The 24646-nt window shown below is 42.9% G+C and overlaps 1 protein-coding gene across 5 annotated transcripts in view; it reads right to left on the bottom strand.

Moving 5' to 3' along the window:
• Nucleotides 1-24646, bottom strand: part of LOC307222704 (fatty acyl-CoA hydrolase precursor, medium chain-like) — a 28421-nt gene extending 3775 nt beyond the window's left edge. Inside the window, exons 1-12 of one of the 5 annotated variants that reach the window (XM_079988134.1) lie at nucleotides 24625-24646; nucleotides 11886-11980; nucleotides 9308-9512; nucleotides 7788-7932; nucleotides 7061-7194; nucleotides 5514-5667; nucleotides 3909-4013; nucleotides 3427-3531; nucleotides 2837-2872; nucleotides 1492-1632; nucleotides 1321-1401; nucleotides 881-1028 (exon numbers count right to left, since the gene is read on the bottom strand). In XM_079988134.1, the coding sequence (XP_079844260.1) occupies nucleotides 881-1028; nucleotides 1321-1401; nucleotides 1492-1632; nucleotides 2837-2872; nucleotides 3427-3531; nucleotides 3909-4013; nucleotides 5514-5667; nucleotides 7061-7194; nucleotides 7788-7932; nucleotides 9308-9512; nucleotides 11886-11955 (1324 nt within the window). In that variant the 5' untranslated portion in view covers nucleotides 11956-11980; nucleotides 24625-24646. The other 4 variants (XM_079988132.1, XM_079988133.1, XM_079988130.1 and 1 more) reach the window with 4 other exon arrangements.

The following is a 24646-nucleotide window of genomic DNA, read 5'->3' as shown; positions in this document are numbered from 1 at the left end:
GTGAGCCAGTTCTAATTGCCCACTCTTGATTTTGGAACTGGAACCGGAAGTCATTTTCAGAGAGTTGATGACAGTTTGAAGGGGGATCACCGCTTGTGGGGCAGGTGTTCACTTTATCTCTCGGGAGAAAGAGGCTTTGAAGAGTTTTTAATTGTTTCCAAAACCAGAGGGACTCACCCATACTCTTGACTTCTTTCCATGTGGAGGTTCCAGGGGATATTCTCTCAACTAGCATAGCCACTATTTCCCAGACTTCAAACTGAAAACCAGAGTTCCTGGTAGAAAGTAATCTCCATCCCCCTACCCCAACCAAATGCTTGCATGGCCATTCTGAGAGAGCCACAGGCAGTTAATGCTGAAGGGCAACAGCTCAGCGGTGGAAGCAAATAAATGCTTCACACACCAACAAACCTGGGCTCAGCATCTGCAGCTGTCATGAGTGGAGACATCTTGGGTGGAGGGGGGAATCAATTCAGGAGGAAGGTGCTTCACATTTTTGCAATTTTTGTGTGAAGTCCTCATGAAAGCCCACAAGCATTTTAGTGCAAGTTTCTCCTAACAACAAATTTTTGCAAGCAATTTCCCCTAACACAATGCATTTTTATGTGTAGTTTTCACTAATATATGGATTTTTTTTCTTCAAACTTTCCCCAGATGCACACACTATTTGGTGGGGAAATTGCATCACAAAACTGGGAGAAATGCTAATTTTGAAGGCTAGCTATGTTTCACTTTTGTTTCAGAAAGTGTGAATTGGTGAGGTTCATGTTAAAATCCCAATGAAACCCAATATATGCCTCATTCCTAGTGAGCAGCTAGCTCACTTCTACTGGCCCAGTCAAGGCCACCTGTGATGCAGCAACTCTGACAGCAAACTGACCTCTGTGGAGTTTCGCTGTTAGGATGGCTGGAGCAACAAATACCACATCTCCTAGCAGCTCGAGGAGTTTGTCCCTGAGCTGTACAGGGTCGCTAACATCCTTCAGATATTCATTGGCAACTATAGGAACATGCTCCGGAGCGACACCCTGCAATGGGCAGATAAAGGCAGGAAGAGTTATTGAACAGTAGCTTCCCCCATGATCAAGGACAAGGGCAACATTGAACCACATTATTCCCTTCTGCTGGGAACCCTGTAATTTCCCTTCCCTGCCATCCCCTTGATGAAGATGCTGAAAAGAGTTCTTTAGACGGCCAGAAAGCTGCCAATGGATATCAAGCATCTCCAAAAAGCCCCTCCTTGCCACCCCAAGCAACAATTCACTTGGGGAAGTACAGCTAATAACATTAGAAAGTCAATCAGTCTGAGAAAACCCTTACCAAGATTTGCTCTGAGCTGCGCAGCACAAGAGTGACCGTCTCTCTGTCAAGCCCTTTGGTGGCATCCGGCAACTGCAGCATCTAGAGGAGAAGAAGCAGAGCTCCTAGTTCTAGATGTGAGCACTAGGGGGCTCCAGAAAGGTGCATGAAAATACACACACAATGTCTTACACTAGGAATAATCCATCCTGCTTCATGGTTATTGACGCCTATGATGAATGGAACATTATTAATCCTTTTCTCTTCAAGGAGGTCCTTGGGGTGTTTTGGAAGAAATACACCATCAACACTTGCAATGTAGAACACAGTGTGCTGGAGGGAGGGGAGAATAAAAAAATAATCAGTTATTTGCTTTTGCTTCAGTCTTCAGGGCTGGAACTTTCATTTATGCCTAACATAAATATGTCCGATGTTCTGCTCTTGCTCTTGCTCTGAAAGGCAGGAGGCATTCTTGTGGTGAAGCCTGTTTGTGGCCCACACCCTTGCTGGTCAAAGGGTCAATGCCATGAAGAGTACATGAGAAAAGGGCCAGCCCTGGTTGACCAGGCTGGCTCTGTTTAGCCCGGTGGGTGGGGCTCCATGGGCTGTTCTGTGAGACTGGAGCTCGACTAGGAGCTACTGTCCTAGGCTTTGTCTTCCGCAGAAGACTACCTCTCCATCAGTGGCAAGAAGTGAAGGTTTTGCAGCATCAAATGGCACAAGATGACTATCTCAGGCTGCATACATACACCCATATCTTAGAAGCACATTTCCCCGTTCCCAAAGATCCCTGGGAACTGTAGCTTATCTATCCCAGAGTCGCAATTCCCACTGGTGCCCTTTGGCGTCAATGACACAGGGAGAGGTAGCCATGTGTGGGAGCAAAGTTTAGCTTGCTAAGTAGGAAGTTCAAACCCAAGGCTGCTTCCTCAGAAACGCTCCCTGTTCTATGCACAGGGCCAGCTAGGCAGGTGGAGCTGAGGTATCATTAATGCACAGAGGAGAGCCAGATATGTCAGGAGGGGTGGTTTCCATTTTGGGGGCACCAGGGAACATTTTAAATTAGGCCACGCCTGTAAAGTGGCTGGGGAAACTCAGCCAGATGGGCGGCGTATAAATAATAAATTATTATTAAATTATAATTATTATTACAAAAAGGTCTGGTTCCATTAAAAAGAAAAAAGAACTAGGATGCTGGTACTTAACATCAACAAGATTACAGGACATCTTATAAAATGGGGCTGGGGAGTCTTTTTCAGCTTGAGAGCCAATGCCAATAGTAGGTGGGGGCAGATGCAGAAGGGACATGACTCTTATCTTTACACAGATGGGGGTGGGTGGCATCCAGCCACATAAAAGTGTGCATCCAGATTCCATTTATGGATCCTGAGGTGCAGAGAACTCTTGCCTGCAGTTTGGAAAAGAAGCAGGCTTAGAGCTGCCCCCAGTCGGCTTCTGTTGGTGCCTGTTCTCATGGTAAGTATTCTTCACTTGCTTCCCTCCCCTCAGGCCATCCTCATCCCATTGATTTACTCACTTCTTCTTCTGAGCCAAGATGCATTGTGGTGAAATCCTGCAATTACAGGAAGGGGAGAAGACAGGTGTCACATGGTCTTTTTCCTATTTAAAGGTCTGCAGACATAAATCATTGAGAAATTGTCCTACACACAGGAAAACTATGAGAGCTGTGCACAGGGCAGAAGAGGGCAAAGCCCCAGAAGAACACTGCCTTGGAAGGAAGCGGATTAAACAACCAGTGGGACATCTTCAGGATCAGCTTCTCTTCTGGGCTTGTGCTGCCAGCCTGCTGGACAGGCTCCAAGGTGTGAGGAGCTCCACTCACGCAGGGCATGCTACTCTCTCCCTGCTCCCTTACCTGTAGTGCTTCCCACCTCCCAACTGGTAACATTTCATGGCCACTAAGCATAGTCAATTCTCATGCAGTGATGGAACAGGGATAGGAGGAGTAAAAATGATTGTGCCATTATTATTATTATTATTATTATTATTATTATTATTATTAACAACATCTCTACATTTAGTTCCACTCTGAGATTCCTTAACCTCTATCAATACTTTTATCTCCCTATCTAGGCAGAGGGCAGCATCAGATTGCAGCACATTTACCATCTTGAGAGTCATCTGTAGGATCTCGTTCTCCGTCTTTCCCTTGAGGCAACGAATCATCTCAACTGAGCTGGATGTCGGACAATCAGCAGTCGCAGCAATTTTCTGCAACCATGAGAAAGAAACCAGTCCTGGCTGAGCGTCAGAAAGAACAGGCTGTTCTGCTCCATCAGGAGAAGCACAAATATTTTTAATACTTGTGTGGACACAGCGAGGTGTAAACAAAAGGAGCAGAGGAGGGCAGAGGAGAATGCTTCAATGCCATGGAACTAAGTGTGCAACACATGGGGGGGGGGGCCAACATCCTGAGACAGGTGTAAGAACCCTGAGACAGTTGCATGTCACTCTAAGAAACAGGCCACTTCATATTTTGGTTTTTAAAAAGTGCAACACAGCTCCTTGGACCAGCACACATGCTCAGCTCTAGCTGCCCTCCCTTGCCAATTCCATCCATATTATCAGGGCTATTTTCACACACTGACCTTTGCAAACTTTTGTGGATTAACCTTTGTGAGAGCTTCCATGACAGAAACGCCACTTTCAGAGATGGCTTTGTGGAACAAACCTTTTGACAGAGGAGATACGACCTGAGAAGGGAAGCAGGGAAAACAGACATCCCAGTCAGGGCCTTGCCATATCACTCCTATTTCCAAAAGGGTGGCAATGTCCAAGCATTCCTCTTGAGGGCTGCTGGACTTCCTCAGGTCTCCTCAGCGAGAAGATCTGTAATGCCGCCTTCACCCTGGGCCTCATCCCTCCAAAGTGCAGGCACAGGTGAGAGTGGCAGAACTATGGCACATCCTCAGTTAAGGGGTGCAACAGTGGGCCCCAACACACTGAGCCAGAGCCCTGCATTAACAAAGTGAGTGGTCTGCAGTCCACTCCGATATTCTGAAGGTCTGCCAAAAGGAAGTTTGAAAACCAGCGCATTAGCTACTTTGACCCTTAATGTGGATGATTAGCAATTCTGACACACTTCAAACCTGCCTAGGTTCAATTGTTACCCACCAAAGCAGGGAGGGATGGTCTCCCCCAGAGAGACAGCCTCCTTGGCATTTGTTGCCCTTTGAATGTTACCCCAAACAGCAGACCCTCCAAGTGTCCCTATTTTCCAGGGATGTCCCTGATTTAGAGAAGCCATCCCAGTTTCTGATTTGATCCCAGAATGTCCCTCTTTTCCTTAGGCTGTCCCTATTTTCATTGGAGAAATGTTGGAGGCTATGGAGTTATTTGACTCCTGAGCCGTCTGAAATCAAGCCTGCATAGGGAAGGGTTTTTATTTTTAATTTGTAATGTTATATTATGTTTGTATACATGTTGGAAGCTGCCCAGAGTGGTTGGGGCAACCCAGGAAGATGTGTGGAGTATAAATAGTAAGATTATCTTTATGGAATGGGACATCCCTATTTTCACTGGAAAAATGTTGGAGGCTATGAAACAGCTGTCACCAGATTGCCTCATAAGCAGGGCCAGGCCTTGAACCCCACCCCACATTTCACTATTGGTTATTATTATTATTATTATTATTATTATTTATACCCTGACCATCTGGCTGGGTTTCCCCAGCCACTCTGGGCGGCTTCCAACAGAATATTAAAATACAATAGTCTATTACGCATTAAAAGCTTCCCTAAACAGGGCTGCCTGTTTAGAGCCTGGGGGCGGGGCTGGTTAGAGAACCACTGACTGTTAGAAAGTTAAATATGCTTTTTCCAATTTCTATCTGAGTAATAGAAATCAGCTATAAGTTTATTCTCAAATTAAACTGCTTCAGAGTGACATTAATTTGCAAAAAAAAAAAAAATGCCTTCAATATCAGTTGCCCATTTTGTTTTATAAGCTTTCCTATTCCAGTCTTTTTAATGCAACATTTCAATTAAAACACTCTCTTGAGTTGTTTTCAGGGTAGTTTCTTCACATTATTAATCTTAGGTTTATAGAGCAATATAACAAATGTAATATTTGCTAAGTTTTATAGCTAATCACTTGCAATAGAAGGCCTGGAAATTCTATGAACAATAAATAAACAAATGAATCATAAATAATCATAAATTAAATAGCACATGTTATGATCCCCATGAACCTACATGGGCAGAAACACTGAATCCACCTGCAGACTCTCCAAATATAGTAACTGATCCAGGATCTCCTCCAAAGGCTGCAATGTTCTCTTGGACCCACTGGAGAGCTGCCACTTGATCCAGGAGGCCCCAGTTTCCACGTGCAAACTCATCACCAGTACTAGAATGAAAAAGAAGCACAGAAATGATAGGCTCAGGTGGTATTTGGGGGTTCAGAAAAAAAGACATCTACAAAAGGAAATAGTAAACATTCCTTATTTTCACTTTGCTGAAAAGCAAATGGAAAGGAGAGATTCTCCTAGCTGAATTACAAACTTTCATTCCTTCAAATGTCCTAAGGCTGTCCTAATATCTGTTGCCAATACTAAACCAGTTCAGGTAATGATCCACAGCATGCCTGTCATCCTGGACATGTGTAGTCAGCTGTAACATTTGCATGCAAGGACTGTATTGTGTATGTCAAATGCAACACACATGGGCAGAGCAACACAAACCACATCCCATATATCATCCAGAAATTCATAGTGCAATTTGTGTTTATATGCATTGAATCTTTACTTGCAGAGACCCTGTTTCAAATGTTATGCCCGCTTGCAGATGTTAAGAGGTCTTGGGAGGTAGGACAGGCACGACAAGGAACAATGCAATCCAATCTTAGCCTGGGGTGTGTGTGGTGCAGATGCAGTACAGCACCCTCCCCCATGGTGCAAAGACAGAAGATATGCCAAACCTGATTAACTTTTTGAAAAACAGCCACAATACAAAACCTACCCATGGGCATGCAACGAGAAAATGCCCTGCAATAATTCCTTTTAATCTGATTACCCTGAAATGAAGCAGCCTCTCCAGAAGCAATGGTGTCTCACTGGACCTGTCTAGATTTGACCACATGCACATTGGAGGGGAGGAAGGGGCGTTGCGGAAGATGTGATTATCTGAATGGAAGTTCCACTTGCCCAGTCACTGACAGCCAGTCTTAGAGACCTGGGCTTGAAATCCAGGTTCAAATCCCCACTTAGCCTCAGGCCAGGCACTCTATTGCCTCTTCTACTTCACAGCTTGTTGTGACGGCAGAACAGGGACACGAAAGCTGTAATCCTAAAAAAGCACAGTCCAAGCTCCTTTGTGCCCCTCCACCCAACCCTGGAAGCCTCCAGCAGCCTCCTACTGGCCACCACCTGCAAAGGGCCACCACCCATGGTCACTGAATGGTATGATACACAATGTGGTCTCAGTGGTGTGGCACTCTGCCTGCTCACCCTACCTCCTGCCCTGTCCCCAGGGAGAGGGCTCCCAGTTTGAGGCTCCAGTGTGTTGTCAGCAGTGGGAAAGGCAGGCTCCGTTTTCCCTGTGGCACTCCAGCACTGGCCGTGTAAAGCTTTTGGTTGCCACCAAGCAATCCATTCTGTCCCCCCACAAGGGAGGAAAGCAGCATGGGTGGCCTGTGGATGGGTGATCCATCCAATCCCCGAGAGGAACACCCGGGTGGGGACCTTTCCTTCTGCTCCACGTTTCAGGCACAGTCTTGAAGGAGCTTGGGACAAAAGTCTTACCTATAAAAACCAAGAATGCCTAGCCGGTATTGAATTGCCACCACCACCACGTTTTCAAAAGCCGCTAACGCAGACCCATCGTATGTGGATGCAGCACCCACCAGTAATCCTCCTCCATGGATCCAGACCATCACCTGAAAGCAAAAGATAGAATTTGGGACTCGTGCTGGGTTACCTGCCCCATGAGAGGGAAATAAAATGTTCAGAGTGGGTTTGATGTCATGCTTCACTTGTATGTTTAGCCTGGAAAAGAGGAGACTGAGAGGAGATATGATAGCCATTTTCAAATATCTGAAGGGCTGCCACATGGAGGAGGGAGCAAACTTCCTTTTTCCTACTCCGGAGGGTAGGACTCGAACCCATGTTGCAGGAAAGGCGATTCCAACTAGACATATGGAAAAGCTTTCTGACAGTAAGAGCTGTTCAACAGTGGAACAGTGTCCCTTGGGAGGTTTTCGACTCTCCTTCCTTGGAGGATTTTAAGCAGAGGTTGGATGGCCATCCAACCATGGATGCTTTAGCTGAGATTTTTTGCCTTGCAGGGGGTTGGACCAGAGGACCCTTGGGTCCCTTCCAACTCTAAGATTCTCTGATTCCTTCAGTGGTTGGATCCTGAGCTGTTTAAGGCTTTGTACGTTTATATAGATGTGGACTACATTTGGCAGGCTGCTTGACCAAGACACATAATAGGGAGTGAAAATCCCTGAAGAAGAAGAAGATGACTTACTGGTAACTTGCTGTTCTCGTCAGAACGAGCCGGGGTGAAGATGTTTAAGTACAGACAATCCTCAGAAATACTCAAAGAGACCTTTTCCTTTTTGTTAGTAAACATATCTGACAGCATTTGTCCCACTTCCGGATCCTGCAGACACCTTGACAAAGCAAATAAAAGAAATAAACTAATTCAGTACACACAGTGCGAAAAAAGCTTTTCATGTTTGACTGTCAGCAAACACCAGCTGAGTAGAGAGGAAGCAAAGTGTTGCATGACTTAATGCATGGAGGGAAGCAATTCTGGTGAACTGCTTTGTTGGAGAATGCCAACAAAGGACTAAAACCCAGGGTGGCAGCCTGTCCCCGCCAGATCTGATATAGTCTTTTCCTTAAGTGGTGCTGCCGAACAAAGGCCACCAAGCCTCTAAGACAAGCCTTCTGAGTAGCTGACTGTTGCCCTCCCTTTGCTATGGCACAGGTTTCAGCTTTCAGGTCAGTTTAAAACCATTTCAAAGCTAGTTTGCTTTAAAAGCTAGTTTGTTTCATGGAGGATTGGGGGGGGGGGCGTCCTGGGGAAGCAAAGCATCACTCAGGGAAAAAGAGGGAAATGCTGTCTTAAAAGGGAACAATTTCTTGGGGGGAAGGCCAGGGGGATCCTTGTAGGGGGTGATTCAATCATTAGAGACATACCGTATTTTTTGCTCTATAAGACTCACTTTTTCCCTCTTAAAAAGTAAGGGGAAACATGTGTGCGTCTTATGGAGTGAATGCAGGCTGCGCAGCTATCCCAGAAGCCAGAACAGCAAGAGGGATCACTGCTTTCGCTGTGCAGCGATCCCTCTTGCTGTTCTGGCTTCTGGGATTCAGAATATTTTTTTCTTGTTTTCCTCCTCCAAAAACTAGGTGTGTCTTGTCGTCTGGTGCGTCTTATAGAGCGAAAAATACGGTAAATACTTAGGTTTCTCACTGGCATGCAGAGTGCATGGTAACCTGCTTGCTTGGTGTGAAGGTTGCAGATGCCACACACGGTCTAGAATACTATAGATCGGGGTAGTCAACCTGGTCCCTACCGCCCTCTAATGGGCGTTTCAGGATTCCAGGTGGGCGGTAGGGGGTTCTACGCCACATGTTACTGCAGCACTAGTGGGCGGTAAAGAAATTTTACCATCAAGAAAAGATGCATTAGTGGTTGGTAGGTATAAAAAGGTTGACTACCCCTGGTCTAGATATACTACTACTAATAATAAAAAGATAAGAAATTGTGGGGTCTGGATAGCATCCACCCAAGAGACCTCAAATGCTGATCTTCTAACAAAAATATGTAATTTAGCCCTCAGATGAACCTCCATTATCTGAGGACTGGAAAGTGGCGAAAGTAACACTAATTTTGACCAAGGGGATTTTCATATCCAGAGGGCATTCAGAAAATTACAGCCTGGTTAGCAAGTTCTGTTAAGTCAACTTTTCTAACAATCCCTTGACAGCAGGTAATACTTTTTCGGGGTGACCCAACTTCCCCTGCACTTGACTTACATTGGTGGGTAGGAAGTTGCATCTCTCAGATTGCTCCAAGGTTCTGCCGGCTGCGGTTGGGAAAACCGTAATGGCCCAAGTGGTGGCTTTGCATAGGGGATTCCAAGGAAAACATCCACCTTTCTCTCAGCACCACTGACTTGGACCTGCTGGCCCTGGAGCTTCCCATTCTTGGTAAGCACTTGTGGAGGAGAAGGATTTTGGCCTGTGTGTGCATAGAACAGAAATGTCTGAGTCAGAGAACCATTGCTATTCCTGCACAGAAGCTGCAGAATTTCAAGCTTCTAAATGCTAACTATTCAGCTCTCCGGTGTCAGAAGCAGGGTTAGATTTCACATCTGAAAAAGCCTGGGAGTCCTGAAGCAATGCTGCTCTGGCCATATGCGGCCAAAGGCAGCAGAAGCTCCACTTTCTGCAAGCCGGGCAGAACTTCTCCTTTGGGGATATCCTTGACTGACTGAATGCACCTTTTTACACTTAATCAAAGCATAAATTAGAGGAAGACTCACTCACCACCTAGGTTGCGTACTCATGAGACATTTACACACACATTCAAATCCTGGAGACTACGGTATATTTTATTAAGTGTTTATTAACTGAGTTGTTGGGAGACCCCTCATGGAGCTACAATTCCCAGCACCAGAACAACTCCTGTGATTCCTTGGGGAGAAAAAACATGATTTAAATGTGCTTTAAAAGTATGGCATGTATGCCACCCTAGTCCCCACCCCACCTCTGTCCACATTCAACTTGATCCAAGAATCACTGCCTTTGGAATAAATCCTCTCTTACTAATATCTCTGCCTTGGTCAATGGGGACACCACTGTTTGTGTTTCCTCTGCCTCATCACACTGTTGGCTGCTGAAAGCTTAGTATGTGTACCCACACAGGACTTCCCAATCTCTCTCTCTCTCACTCACTCCCCCTGGTTGAGAACTGAATGCAGATGGTGTAATTATCTGGGATTCATTCTGGGGAACTATTTACTCTACTGGAATCTTCCCGCCCAACCAGCACACTGGTTTTGTATTCTCCATGGGTGTTTTCTTAACAGCAGTCCCACAGCTCCCCTTCCTCTTCCACCTTCTCAGCAGGAGGATTGTACACCCTCCTTCTCTTTTACCCCCTCCCCTTTTCTTCTGCACAATTTGCTTAGTAACTTCCCCTCCCTCCCTCTGTGTTCCTTTGGGTCATATTTTAATCCTTGGCATCAACAGCAGCGGGAAGAGACTGTGTGATTTGGCAGCATGAACGTGATTGTAAATGCAACCTATTAGGGCTTCAGCATGCAAAACAACAAGAATTGTCTCAGTTTAGCAAGTTTTGTCTTGGTAGCAGAGTTATATCCCAGGTGGAATCTACACACATATTAAAAAACGCCATGAAAATGCTTTTTTTAAAAAAAAGGTTTTGAAAAATAGATAGAATTTTGCATAGCTCACTCTCACATTTGTATATTTTACTTCACAGCACATTTAAAACGTTGTTTTGTTATTGTTGTTTGCAACTGTGTAGCTGAGTCCCCAGTTTGAGTTCCCCCAAGTGAGCTTGGCCCGCGTGAAGCTCCCCTTCTGCACCTCAGTGTCCTCCTCTGCTACCATCTCTAATCCTGGGTTTGGGGGCTTAATGTGCCTCACAGGTCAGAACTGGAAGTGGGCCAACCTTGCAGCTGAGGCAGGAGCCCAAAATGCCCACTTCCAAAGCTTTCCAAGTTGTCAGGTGGAACCATGATGCCATATTAGACCTCAGGCTCCAGCTGAACGGGAAAGCTATAGGATCACAGAGGCATGTTGGGGGATGAAATCTTGTTTGGCTCAACAAGCCAGAGGTCTAGAAGGATGGGCATTAGAGGGAAATAGCCACCGGAGCCATCACTTGCCCCCAAGTCAAGACCCCAGTGAAGGGCAGAGTTACACACAGCCCAGGGACCTTCAAACCCTTCCCCCACCGCAGCATTTCCACTTCTGAAGAAGCTGCCTGGGATGATGGAGTTAGGAAACTGCCTGACCCACACCTTCAGCTGCCAGGACTTCTCCACATGCACCTTTCCTCCACTCTTTCTAGGCATGAACCATACCTGCTCTGGAGAGTAGGACTCGAACCAATGGCTTCGAGTTGCAAGAAAGGAGATTCTGACGAAACACACTGGAAGAACTTTCTGACAGTAAGAGCTGTTCAGCAGTGGAACAGACTCCCACGAGAGGGAGTCTCATTCCTTGGAGGTTTTAAATGACCTAGATGACCCTTGGGGTCCCTTCCAACTCTAAGATTCTATGATTTAAAGCTTCGTATACAAGTGCCCTTTCCCCCCCATCCTGCCACTTTTTCCACAAAAACCTGCTCTTTAAAGCTGAATTGGAGCAAACATCAATTTGTGGAAACCACGAATTTGCTCCAATTCAGCTGTAAAGAACGGGTTCCCGTGGAGAAAGCTCGGGGGAAAGAAAACAAACTCTCAGACACAGAGCAGTAAAGATCCAGGCAAAAGCTAAGCGTGGATAATTGTTTTGTTTGTTTGCTTGATGGTTGTTTGCAAATTTGAATAAATTTTTATATATAAAAAATCTAAAATCCTACCTTCAGCTGTCAAAACGGTGGCCCAGGAGGCCAGGATCAGAGGGAGCAACCAAGCCATTGGGCCAGCCATCGAAATCTTCAGCCCACTCAGATGCCTGAAACACAAGTAGCTTCTTTCAGTGCAAAGGTTGGCATTGGCAAAGATAAGCAGTAAGGATTGTGTAACATCTGATGCCAGGAGAGTTCAGTTGCCGAGGAAAGGCCTGCAATTAACCTTAAACAGGGCTTGGAGATGGTCCAGCAGCAGCAGCAGCAGCTCCATCTCCTTTGGCAATGCCATTAATAATTAAATAGGGGGTGCACTTGAACCCACACTGATTCAGAAGGACGAAAAAGGCAGAGTTTTAATAATACAAATTAAAATCCAGGGAGAGAAAGTGATACTGGTTGGTATTTAAGCACCTAATGATAAAAAAATCATTTTTTTTCAAAAAACTATAAACTACTTGAATTTGCAGATCAAAAGATTGTTTTAATGGGAGACTGAAATGGAGTTCCAACTTTAGACAAAGACAGATCAGTCAGGAAAAAAGAGACCAAAGAAGGTAAACTGCCAAAAACATTTTTTGACATGACTCAAAATCTAAAGCTGATAGATATCTGGAGAATGAGACATATGTTTGATAGAGAGTATACTTTTTACGGCCATGTACATGATAGCAGCTTGAGAATAGATTCTGTATGGATTTCCAAAGAATTGGAAACAAGAGTCAAAAAAATTGAAATCAATCCCAGAACCTTTTCAGACCATAATTCCCTGACTATGGAACTACAAAAAGAAAGCCAAATCTCTTTTAGATTGAGATTAAATGATGATTTATTAGATGATCAAAAATTTGTTGAAAAAGCAAAAAAGACCCTGAGGGATTATTTTGAAATAAACAGTCAAGGGCAAACAAAGTTACAGATGGTCTGGGACGAAAGCAAGGCTGTAATGAGAGGACTCTTTATATAACAAAACTCATTTAAAAGGAAATTGAGAGAGAAAAAGAAAAAAGAAATATTAGAGAAAATTATGAAAAAGGAGAAACAGCTGCCAAACAAGGCAAATAAAGAGGCAGTAAAATAGACAATTAAAACATTACAAACCCAATATTCAATTATTATAAGCGAGGAAATTAGTTGGAAAATAAAAAAGTAAAACAAAAATATTTTGAGCATGCAAATAAACCGGGGAAGTTGTTAGCCTGGCAGTTGAAAAAAAAAGGGAACAAAGGAACTTCATAAATAAAATTAACATAAATGGCAGAATCACAGACAAGCTGAAGGAAATAAGAGAAGGGTTTGTTAAATATTTTTCTGAGCTGTATAGACAAGGGAAAGAAAAAAAAATTTAAGATAGAAGAGTACATCAGAAGTAGTAATATGCCATATTTAAAAGAAGAACAAAGGAACATTCTTAACTCCCAGATAACAATGCAAGAATTACTTGAGGCAATAAAAAGCTCTAAAAATGGCAAGTCTCCAGGCCCAGATGGCTTTATGGCAAAATATTACAAGAAATTAAATGAACAATTAGTGAACCCATTGAAAGATGTTATGAATGAAATATTGAACACAGGCAAAATCCCAGAAACATGGAAACAGGCCTATATAACAGTAATTCCAAAACAAGACGCAGATTTGCTGCAAATTATAAACTGTAGGACTATCTCCTTGTTAAATAACAATTACAAATTGTTTGCAAATATTCTAGCTAATAGATTAAAAAAAATATTAAATGAATATATAAATCAAGATCAAGCCGGGTTTTTACCAGAAAGACAAATGAAGGAGAATGTAAGGAATATTTTGAATATAATAGAATATTTGGAGGCTAAAAATGAAAAGAAAGCAGCAATGATGTTTATAGATGCTGAAAAAGCTTTTGATAATGTTTCTTGGAAGTTCATGATAAAGCTGTTAGAACAAATCAGAAGCGGTTCTAAGTTTTTAAAAGGAATAGCAGCAATCTATTCAGAACAAAAAGCCAAATTAATTATAAATCAGATGATAACGGATGATTGTAAGATACAAAAAGGAACGAGACAAAGATGCCCATTATCACCATTATTATCCTGGTCTTGGAAATACTTGCCAAAGACATGAAGATGATGTACAGATGGTACACGACACCAGTGCAGTTAGGGAAAATGTACAAAACTAGTTCAAATATATGTTGGAAGTGTAAGGAAAAGGAGGGAACATTTTATCATATGTGGTGGGATTGTAATGTAATTTTGGGAAATGATATACAACGAATAGAAGAAAATGTTCCATTTAACATTTGTTAAAAAAACCTGAAGCATTTTTGTTAGGGATTGTAGGGATAGATCTGCCAAAAAAACTGAAAAACATCTTCATGTATGCGACAATGGCCATGAGAGTTCTAATAGAACAAGGATGGAAGACTGAAGAAACCCCAAGTAAAGAATCGTGGCAAGAAAAACCGATGGACTATGCAGAACTGGCAAAACTGACATATAAGCTACGGGACAAGGATAACTGTGACTTTAAAGATGAATGAGAACCCTTTACAAAGTATTTGAAGACGCAACAAAGCGAACTGGACTCCTTGGCTGGCTTTGAATAAACATTCACAAACTTTTTATTGATAATAATCAGCTAAATAGTTTGAGGATCACTTCCGGAGGCAGCGCGAACGACAATGGCGGTCCTTCTCGCGCTGTGAGAAGGAAGCTCTTCAGAATCGGGTCGTCCGCGACGGCAAAGCAGAGACCCATGCTGGAAAACCCCAGGCAGCAAGAGCCTGGGGACGTGGGACTCGGCGGGTGCCGAAAGCGACCCTGGAAACGTTGAAGAGACCCCGTAAGGAGCCTCGGATCGTGGAGGGGGTCGCGGCGCTGTGAGTCGATCGCTACTCTGAAGAGTGAAGCCGCGCAGCTGCTGTCGGTGAGCGCTGACCTTTTTTCCTTGAATTATTGGGAACTGAAAAACAACAACCCGTGAGTAAGAAGGGACTTTTTACGTTTGGAGCTTAAATTAATGGAAATTCGGCTGAAAGCGGAGAGATGTTAAAAGGAAGTCCGTCTTCCGCTGCTACTTAAACTTCAAAGCAAAAAGAGCTGGAGACGTGGAGCCATTGAAGAGGCTTTTAAACTATTTGATTTGAGCATTTTTTTTTTGAAGCTGTTTTTGGGTAAAGTAAGGATCTAACTTATTTATTGGACTTATCTTTTTAAGTGGACTGTGTCAATCTTCTGTTTTGGGAATTACAAATTTTAATTGAGAAGCCCAGGCAATAGGGCTGCCTGAACAGCAGAACTGTCAGCTTGCAGATTTGGCTATTGTGTATTTGGATTTGCAACAATCTGAGCTTATTTGGATTTGCTACTCTGGACTTGCTACTTTGAAATACCAGTTGGCACTTGTCAGAAACAATGTTATGTTACTAACACCAACTCTGCTAAACATTAGTTACTGAAGGTCTGTGGACATTAAATTGGACTTTATTGACTTTATTGATTTTATTGGATTGGACTTCTTCCCTCAAAACATTCAAAGCTCCCTCTAGAGGATTTTGGATTTACAGCAGTGACACTACTTTACTTTCTCTTTCCTTTCCTCCTATTTGACTGTTTGCTCTTGGGCTGCTACATTCTCATGGGAACAACTCAGCTTGACCTTGACTTCTAGATAAAATTGGAATGAGTGGCACAAGAAAAAGAGGAGCAAGAACTAGACAAACAACTTTAACCTCAGCTTTACAGACACGTAGATCATCTGTACCTACTCTGCCGTCAGCGGGGGAAGAAGAAATTGTGTCTACTCTGCCGTTGGCAGGGGAAGAAGAAACTGAGCAGCTACAGTTGGAAGATATGGCCTCAGGAGCAACTGCTTCAATTCTAGAGAAAATTTATGAAAAATTGGAGTCTCTGGACAAAAAAGTAGAATCTTTGGATAAGAAAGCGGATGAACAAACAGCTAAAATTGACCAAAATACAGCTAGTCTAAATAAAATAACTGGACAGGTGGCACAGAACGTACAAGCAATTGGGCAGCTAACTAAGGCCACTGTAGAGAATCGTAAATTGGCTGAGGCTACTAGCCAAAAGGTTGAAAATTTAGAACAAGAGGTAAAACCATTCTATAAACAAGTTGGAGAGCAACAGATGTATTTGTCTATGATAGAACTGCGGAATCGGGAAAATAATTTAAGGTTAAGGTCAATACCAGAAGCTGAAGAAGGAAACTTAGCTGAGTTCCTGACCAAAGAATTTTCCAAGTTCTGGCCTATCCAGGAAGAAAAGGACTTTAAAATTGTGTCGGCCTTCAGACTAGGAAAATTTGCAAAGAAAGATAAGCCCAGAGACTGTTTGATAACTTTGAGATTGAAGGAGGAAAGGGACAAGATATTGGGCCAACACTACGAAAAGTCACTGGACATTTTGGGTAGAAGAGCTGAAATTTACAAGGACATCCCAAAACAACTGCTGGACCTTAGATCTGCCTATTTTGAATTGGTCAGATTGTTAAGGAGCAACTCAATCATTTTTAGGTGGGAATTTCCTCAGGGATTATCCTTCACCTTCAGAGGGAAGAAAGTCAAAATCAAAACAATTGAAGATAGAGATAAATTTTTGACTGCCTACAGAGAGGACCTTCAGAAAGGAATTGAAACACCTTTGGGGCCTGGAGCATCCCCTGTACCTCTACCCTTGGAACCTGAAGACTCAGAGAAAAAGATACCACCCCTAGAGAAATAACAGAATTGTTCAGGATGTCTCTGCAGCTGTTGAGTTGGAATATTAATGGGTGCAATTCCCCGGAAAAAAGGAGAAAGTTATTTCATATATTGAAAAAAGAGCAATTGGACATTATTTGTTTGCAAGAAACACATGTGACTAGGCTACGCAGAAAAGTGTTAATAAATAAAAGATTAGGCCAAGAATTTATTTCTTCGGATCGAGTTAAGAAAAGAGGAGTGGTGATCTATGCAAAAGAGAGCCTGTCACCTAAATTTTTGTTTAAAGACGAGCAAGGAAGAATTCTGGCAATTGAGATACAGCACCAAGGAGAGAAGTATTTGATATTAGGAATCTATGCACCAAATGAGGGGAAATCGGAATTTTACAAGAAGTTGCATGAGAGCATCCTGGATTATCTGGACTATGACAACATCATTATGATGGGAGATATGAACGGCGTGGTATCAACCAACATGGATAAGTCACAAAACCAAAATGTTACAAAAGATGGCAGACTACCTAAGACCTTTTTTGAACTGACCGACAATATGGACTTGATTGACATCTGGAGGACAAAGAACCCTTTGGGAAGAGAAGGAACATTCTTTTCTGAAGCCCAACTGACATGGACGAGAATCGACCAAATATGGATATCTAGAGGTCTGGCACCTAAGACTAGGAAGGTGGAAATCTGCCCAAAGACCTGCTCCGACCATAATGCTGTAAAGATGGATATGACACTACTACCAACCGGCTCCTTTAGATGGAAGATGAATGACAATTTGTTCAGAGATCAGGAGATTACCAAGAAGGCCCAAAAAGCCCTGAAGGACTATTTTGAGATAAATTTGAACACTACAGTGGAAAAAAGAACTATCTGGGACGCAAGTAAGGCTGTGATGAGGGGTTTTTTGATACAACAGAATGCTGTAAAGAAAAGGACACAAAATGAGAAAAAAGATAAGATTTTGAAGAAAATTAAAGAATTCGAGAAGAAGTTAAGATTAAATCCGAAGTCACAGCCGATTCTGAGAGAAATTAAACTTTATCAAGCACAATATTCTAAATTGATAAACCAGGAAATAGAGTGGAAAGTTAAATTAATGAAACAAAGAACATTTGAATCGGCGAACAAATGTGGAAAACTGCTAGCATGGCAGTTGAAGAAGAGACATAAACTAAATACTGTTACAAATTTAGAGATTGAAGGAAGAAATATTCAGAACCCTGTGGATATCAGAAAATGCTTCCAGAGATATTTTAAAAAATTATATTCTCAAGGGCTGCAAGATGAAGCTGAGATAAAACAATTTTTGAAAAAGAATGGACTATCAAAATTATCACAAGAAAATAGAGTAATCCTGAACTCTAAAATAACACGACAAGAGATTGAACAAGCCATTCAGAACACGCAATTGGGCAAATCCCTAGGGCCAGATGGGCTCACCTCCAAGTACTATAAGACATTGAAAGACTATTTAATACAACCACTGCTGGAGGTTTGCAATGAAATTCTGGAGGGGAAGAAGGCGCCGGAATCGTGGAAAGAAGCGTTTATCACATTGATACCAAAAGTGGAAACTGAAAAGACCCAACTTAAGAACTACCGCCCCATCTCTCTTCTAAATGTGGATTACAAAATATTTGCAGACATTTTGGCAAGTAGATTTAAAAAAGTTTTGAACCAGGTAATTCACAAGGACCAGGCAGGCTTTCTCCCAGGTAGACATTTGTTTGCTAATACAAGGAACATTATTGATATCTTGGAACTCTTGCAAACAAATATCAATACAAAAGCAGTGTTAATTTTCATCGATGCGGAGAAGGCCTTTGATAATATTTCTTGGAAATTTATGAAGGAAAATTTGGAAGGGATGGGAGTGGGACGGGGTTTTGGAAATGGGATAGATGCAATTTATTCTGAACAAAAGGCTAAACTGATAGTAAACAATGTGATTACAGAAGAGTTCAAAATTGAAAAAGGAACACGACAGGGCTGTCCTATTTCCCCATTGTTATTTATTTCGGTCCTGGAGGTGCTCTTGAACATGATTAGAGGGGACCGGTTGGTTAAAGGGATTGAGGTCGGAGAGAAACAATATAAACTTAAAGCGTTTGCAGATGACCTAGTTTTGACCCTACAGGAGCCAGAATCTAGTACGAAAAAAGTATTACAACTAATTCAAGAGTTTGGTCGGGTAGCGGGATTTAAATTAAACAAGCAGAACACTAAGGTGCTGGGAAAAAATTTGACAGTTATAGAGTCAGAACGGTTTCAGAAAGAGACAGAGTTAAATGTGGTTAAAAAAGTAAAATACCTAGGGGTGAACATAACAGCAAAAAATCTGAGTCTATTTAAAGATAATTATGAGAAATGTTGGGTTGAAATTAAGAGAGACTTAGAAACTTGGACAAGATTGAAACTTTCCTTGTTAGGCCGAATTGCTGCTATAAAGATGAATGTATTGCCAAAAATGCTGTTTTTATTTCAAACATTACAGATTGTGGACAAAACAGAGTGTTTCCGGAAGTGGCAGAGGGATATTTCCAAATTTGTCTGGCAGGGCAAAAAGCCCAGAATTAAGTTTAAGATATTAACTGATGCGAAAGAAAGAGGGGGCTTTGCCCTGCCAGACTTAAGGTTGTATTATGAATCAGCAGCTTTCTGCTGGTTGAAAGATTGGCTGCTTCTTGAGAATACTGATGTATTAGATTTGGAAGGTTTTGACAATGCGTTTGGTTGGCATGCATATTTATGGTATGACAAGGTTAAGATTAATAGGAATTTCAAGAACCATATTGTCAGAAAAGCATTGTTTAATGTCTGGACAAAATATAAAGACTTATTGGAAATTAAAACTCCATTAAAACTCCATTGGAAGCTAAGGCCCGAAAAAGACTCAATATGGAGGCCAAATGGCCGAAGTATTGGGAAATATTAGAAAAAGATGGAGACAACTGGAAATTGCAGAGTCAGGAGAAAATGAAAGACAAAGTGCGAGATTGGTTACATTATGCGCAGATTAAAGAAGTTTTTAAACTTGATAAAAAGTTAGGATTCCAGGTGGAAAAATCGAAGTTAGAAACGGAACTGTTAGAGCCTAAGACTAAGGTACTTTCAAGAATGTATAACTTGCTGTTAAAATGGAACACACAAGATGAAACGGTTAAATCGGCTATGATAAAGTGGGCACAGGACATTGGGTATAATATTATGTTTGAAGACTGGGAAAAATTGTGGGTCACTGGGCTGAATTTAACTGCATGTAACGCTTTGAAAGAAAATGTAATGAAAATGATATATAGATGGTACATGACCCCAGTCAAACTTGCAAAAATATACCACTTGTCTGATAATAAGTGTTGGAAATGTAAGGAAAATGAAGGAACGTTCTTTCACCTTTGGTGGACTTGCCCTAAAGTGAAGGCTTTCTGGGAAATGATATATAATGAGCTGAAAAAGGTATTTAAGTATACCTTTCTTAAGAAACCAGAGGCCTTCCTTTTGGGTATTGTCGGCCAAGGGGTATTAAAGAAGGATCGAACATTTTTTATGTATGCAACAACAGCAGCAAGGATACTCGTTGCCAAGCATTGGAAAACTCAAGATCTACCCACACTGGAGGAATGGCAGATGCAACTGATGGACTATATGGAATTGGCCGAGATGACGGGCAGAATCCGAGACCTGGGAGAGGAGATGGTGGAAGAAGATTGGAGAAAATTTAAGATATATTTGCAAAAGTATTGTAAATTGTATGAATGCTAAGCAGGATGTTTGATCATAAACAATTGGGCACCATGGAAACAGATGAAGTGAACTATGAAGATAAGTTAAATTTATGAAAAAACCAAATTTTTAGATAACTATTGGGTTAATTTTAATGCGCCAAAGAGGAAATAAATATATCTAAAATTTAAGACATAATATTGTAAAAATTGACTTTAAGGCGGGGATAAGGTGATAAATTGCTGGTTTAATTTTTATAAACTTGGAACGCAGGAGCGGGAGATGTGAGGAAGTCCAAAGAGGATTAGAAAACATGCTATGACACATGATATTTTTGTATGTTTTATTTGGTTTGTTGTATTTAAAAAATCTTTAATAAAAATTTAATTAAAAAAAAAATAGTTTGAGGATCTATACAACTTTGTAACATGCAGAAAACAGCATTCTCAGAGAAATCAAAGACTGGAACTGAGGGAAGCCAGAGGGGGTGAGGGTGGGTGGGTTTTGTGTGGGAGGGTGGGGGGAGGGAGGAAAAATGGGGGGGGATAAGGATGATATGTTTCTGGATAATATGTTTTGTTTTAATTTTGAATTAAAAAATTAAGCGGGGGGTGGGGGGGAGGCTGTCAAGGGAGGCCGGACTCTGGAACACTGTCTGGTTTTAACCCCTGGAATTTGCACGATGCAGGACTGTGTTCATTCACCAGCAGAACTCTTGGAACACAGATTGAGTTGCCCTCAGTTGACTTCTGGCTTTTATGCAATGCCACCCCTGAACTAATCTGCAATAAGGGAAAGTATTTACTGACCTTACACAGTTGTTTGTAAGAACTGCAACATGATGATATGCATGCAAAGCATTTCTAAAGTGCTCTGTTGCTAAGGCTCTAAACTTTGTTAGACCACTGAATTTAGATCAAGAGTCTGCGCAGAACTCCTCTTTCGGATAGAATGGCAACAGTACACTTAGCTTGGCCAGAGTAATGTGGCTCCTTCACACTGAACTGAATACAAAGCTGAATTATGGGACAGCAAGGCAACAGTCCTAAACACATTCTGCAGCAATAAGCAGAACTTCATTCTAAGCACATATATTTAGCATTGATGTATTTTATTGCCAGAGTTGAAACGTTACATGCACCCAATTGTGAAGCTATGAGATATTTCAGGGGTGCCAGCACATTTCTCAGGTTTGTTTTCCTTAGAATAAAGGTCACTAGAGACAGTGGCGTCTTTTTTTGTGATATATGATTTTATGTAGCCGCACATGCAGCCTGACTATAAGACGGAAGGGCTCACAACACAAATACTCCCAAGAGATCTTGCTCCCCTGTGAGGTTCCTAGCTCCCCTCTTCGCTGCCCCAGTCTCTGTGGTTGCTGACAATCTGTTTGTTGAGCATTCACTTTGATTTGCTTGCAGGGAGGCTGTACAATATTGTATCAAGAAAGTGTGCCTTTCTTGGTCCCTCATCACAAATAAGTGTGACGGTTTTTGTTTTTGCTTTGTTTTTGGAGTGGGGAGCAAGTGTATTAAGCAAGAACACCAAATCAACTCCAACCACACAACCTGAACCTGCTGGTATGGGACCGAAGACCACCTCAAAATATCAACAGACTGGAAGTACCCCATGTCTCTTCCTAGCCCAGTTCAAGATTCAACTGTCACCTGGGACTATTCGCTGATGCTCACCAATGTGATAACCTCCAGCCAGGTGAGGAGGACATACCTGCCCCCTTTCTGGAAGCATCTCCAGTTAGTAAATTCAGTAGCAACCAGCCCCCTGCAAATAAATACTTAACAGACTTGACCAGAGCCATTAACCTTAATGAAGACACTTACCGGTAGTTTAGCAGGTCTCTTTTTCTATAGAAAACAGCCTCTAAAACAGTGATTCTGTGTGCGTGCTGCCGTCCTGTCTTGGAGTGTCATGTGCTGGGGCCACACAGCGCAGAAAGCAGCACACAATAAAGATGGCTTGTATCATTACTGTATCACTTGTTGCCACACACACCTTTGGCTTTAAGTTCAGCACCTGCTGAAGTGGTGTATCTGTCAACCACAGCACGCTGTCCCTCTTTGATTTCTTCTGTGTCTCTGCATGTGCGGCTGTTTCACACTCACACATCGTAAGAGTAGTGTGTGTGTGTGTGTGTGTGTGCGCGCGCAGCGCACAAGCAATCACTGTTGTAAGCAGCAAAGCAGTGTTTCCTTTATAATTTTATAATGGTAGTAACAGCGATCATTACACAAATACACAGGCTTGCTGTTAACAACCCATGTGGCTTGCATGCGCTGCCATGTGGTGCCCACGAGGGGAGAGGTGCTGTCAGTCACAAGGCCCACACAAGCCCTCTCCACACCAAACAAACACAGTGATATGCAAAAGCATCAGATTTGCTCGTCCGCAGGCAGTAGTGGAAGCAAACCCACCCCAGCCGCTCCTCTTGGACTTAGGATGACTCTTAGGGAGCAGGCAGCACTTTGCCACTGGCAGCTCCTCTGAATGAAGCTGTAGGGGAGGGCTAGGGAATAGGATCTGGCTGCCAGGCTGAGCTCCCATCCCAGCCCTTGTGAGCCCCTTGGCAGGCAGGTGCAGCTGCCGACCTCCCACTCACCTGACCACAATGCTGGCTGACCCAACTTCAAGGGGAAGAAGCAGGAGCAGGAGCTGTAAACACACACCTGACTCTTCCCTTTCTTCCCCTGCAGCTACACTTGAACTCAAAGGAAGAAACCCCGCCCAAGGGGGCTTGCAGGTGCCTTTGGCAAGGATCTGCTGAGTGGAGCTGATCCTGCAGAGATTTTTGCAGGCACCACTGATCAATTGCTGGCTCCTGCTAATCCCACTTTTGGCCATTGACACTGATTGACTCCAATTATTATTATGACTGAAATACAGCCTCCTTATACAGTATACCAGATTTGCCTGGCTCCAAGCCAGGCCAGGATTCGAAGCCTCCCATCATGTAAGGCTGCCAGGGTAAATAAAGCTGAAATGTTAATGCAGTTGCTATGTGCAAGAGCAGTTCTGCACAAAAGAGCTGCTTTAAGAAGAAAAACACAACAAATATGTTTCCATCAACAACTGAGATAAAAGGGCAGCCTGTATTCTTTGGGCTGGTGGAAACAAAATAGAAGTGGGTGGGGGTGGCAGTGATAGATGTCACCCAGCAAAATGTCACCACGCATGTAACAAAAACCCAACAACCCACAGCCACCTACCCACACGCACAGTGCTCTATGGTGGATCCAATGTTGGGTAATATGTGGATTTATATTGGATTTTCTTCCTTTCTCATAATACCTGTGGATTGGGAAAATCCAGATTTAGTGGGTGTAAAAAAAGGGCTGCCACTTGGATGTGGAGGTTGTGAAGAAATGATAATAATAAACTGAGAGATATCTCAGTTGGTAGAGCATGAGACTCTTAATCTCAGGGTTGTGAGTTTGAGCCCCATGTTGGGTGAAAGATTCCTGCATTGCGGGGGGGGGGGGGGGTTGCACTTAGATCATCCTTATGGTCTATGTTTCTATATTTAAATGTAAATGCATCCATTAATTGGACACGGAAATATTTAAACCTCAAATCCACATTACACTCCAATGTGGATGAGCTCACAGTTCCATGAGAAGGAAGTTTCCAATCCTAACCTAGAAGCGCGGACAAAGTTCAGAGTGAAATAGGTAGAGAGATAAAATCCCATCTCAGCCTCACAGCCTTTTGAGTTTGTAGGGATAAAGCTGCAATCCCTCTATCTATCCTCACAGAAGAAACGCCGCCCGCTCCCCGGACTCGAAAGGACCCACCTGAGCCTTACAGAACTGCCACTTCTCGTAGGTCAGACCCAATGTCCGTCCTGCATTTCCCCTGGTTAACGTTACCACAACCAGAACACAAAGCCAAATGTACGCAAGGCAGCAGTTCCTCGTCTTGGTTGTGTACAAGACGACTCCACCACCGCCCGCATCTTAAGTCCACCCAGAGCCCTGGCAACCTTCCACACGCCCTGCGCGCCCACTCATGGAGCCCGTTTCCGCTTCAATGAAGCAGCAGCCTCCTCGCCTGCTTTCGGTTCGTGTATTTTTGCACAGGGTTGCTACGTTACAGCTTATTCCGGGCGTTCCAAGGTGTTTATTTCAAAAGCACCAACAAACGCACAGGCACGGCAAGGAGCCATTTCTCTCCCTCCAATTGCCCCCTTCTGCCAGAATGCGCAAAAATAAAAATTATTATTCAGTTAAATCCAGGGACTCACACCATCCTCCAAGGTGCTCTCTCATCTCCTGCAAACACGAAGCTAGCAAACGGACCTACTTACTAGCAGTTCAGGCTCAGAAGAA

This window comes from Podarcis cretensis (genome assembly GCF_951804945.1).
Source record: "Podarcis cretensis genome assembly, chromosome: 8".
In the NCBI taxonomy this organism is placed as follows: domain Eukaryota; kingdom Metazoa; phylum Chordata; class Lepidosauria; order Squamata; family Lacertidae; genus Podarcis; species Podarcis cretensis.
Note: the sequence above shows the minus strand (reverse complement) of the source record. Positions and strands in the feature narration are given on the sequence as shown.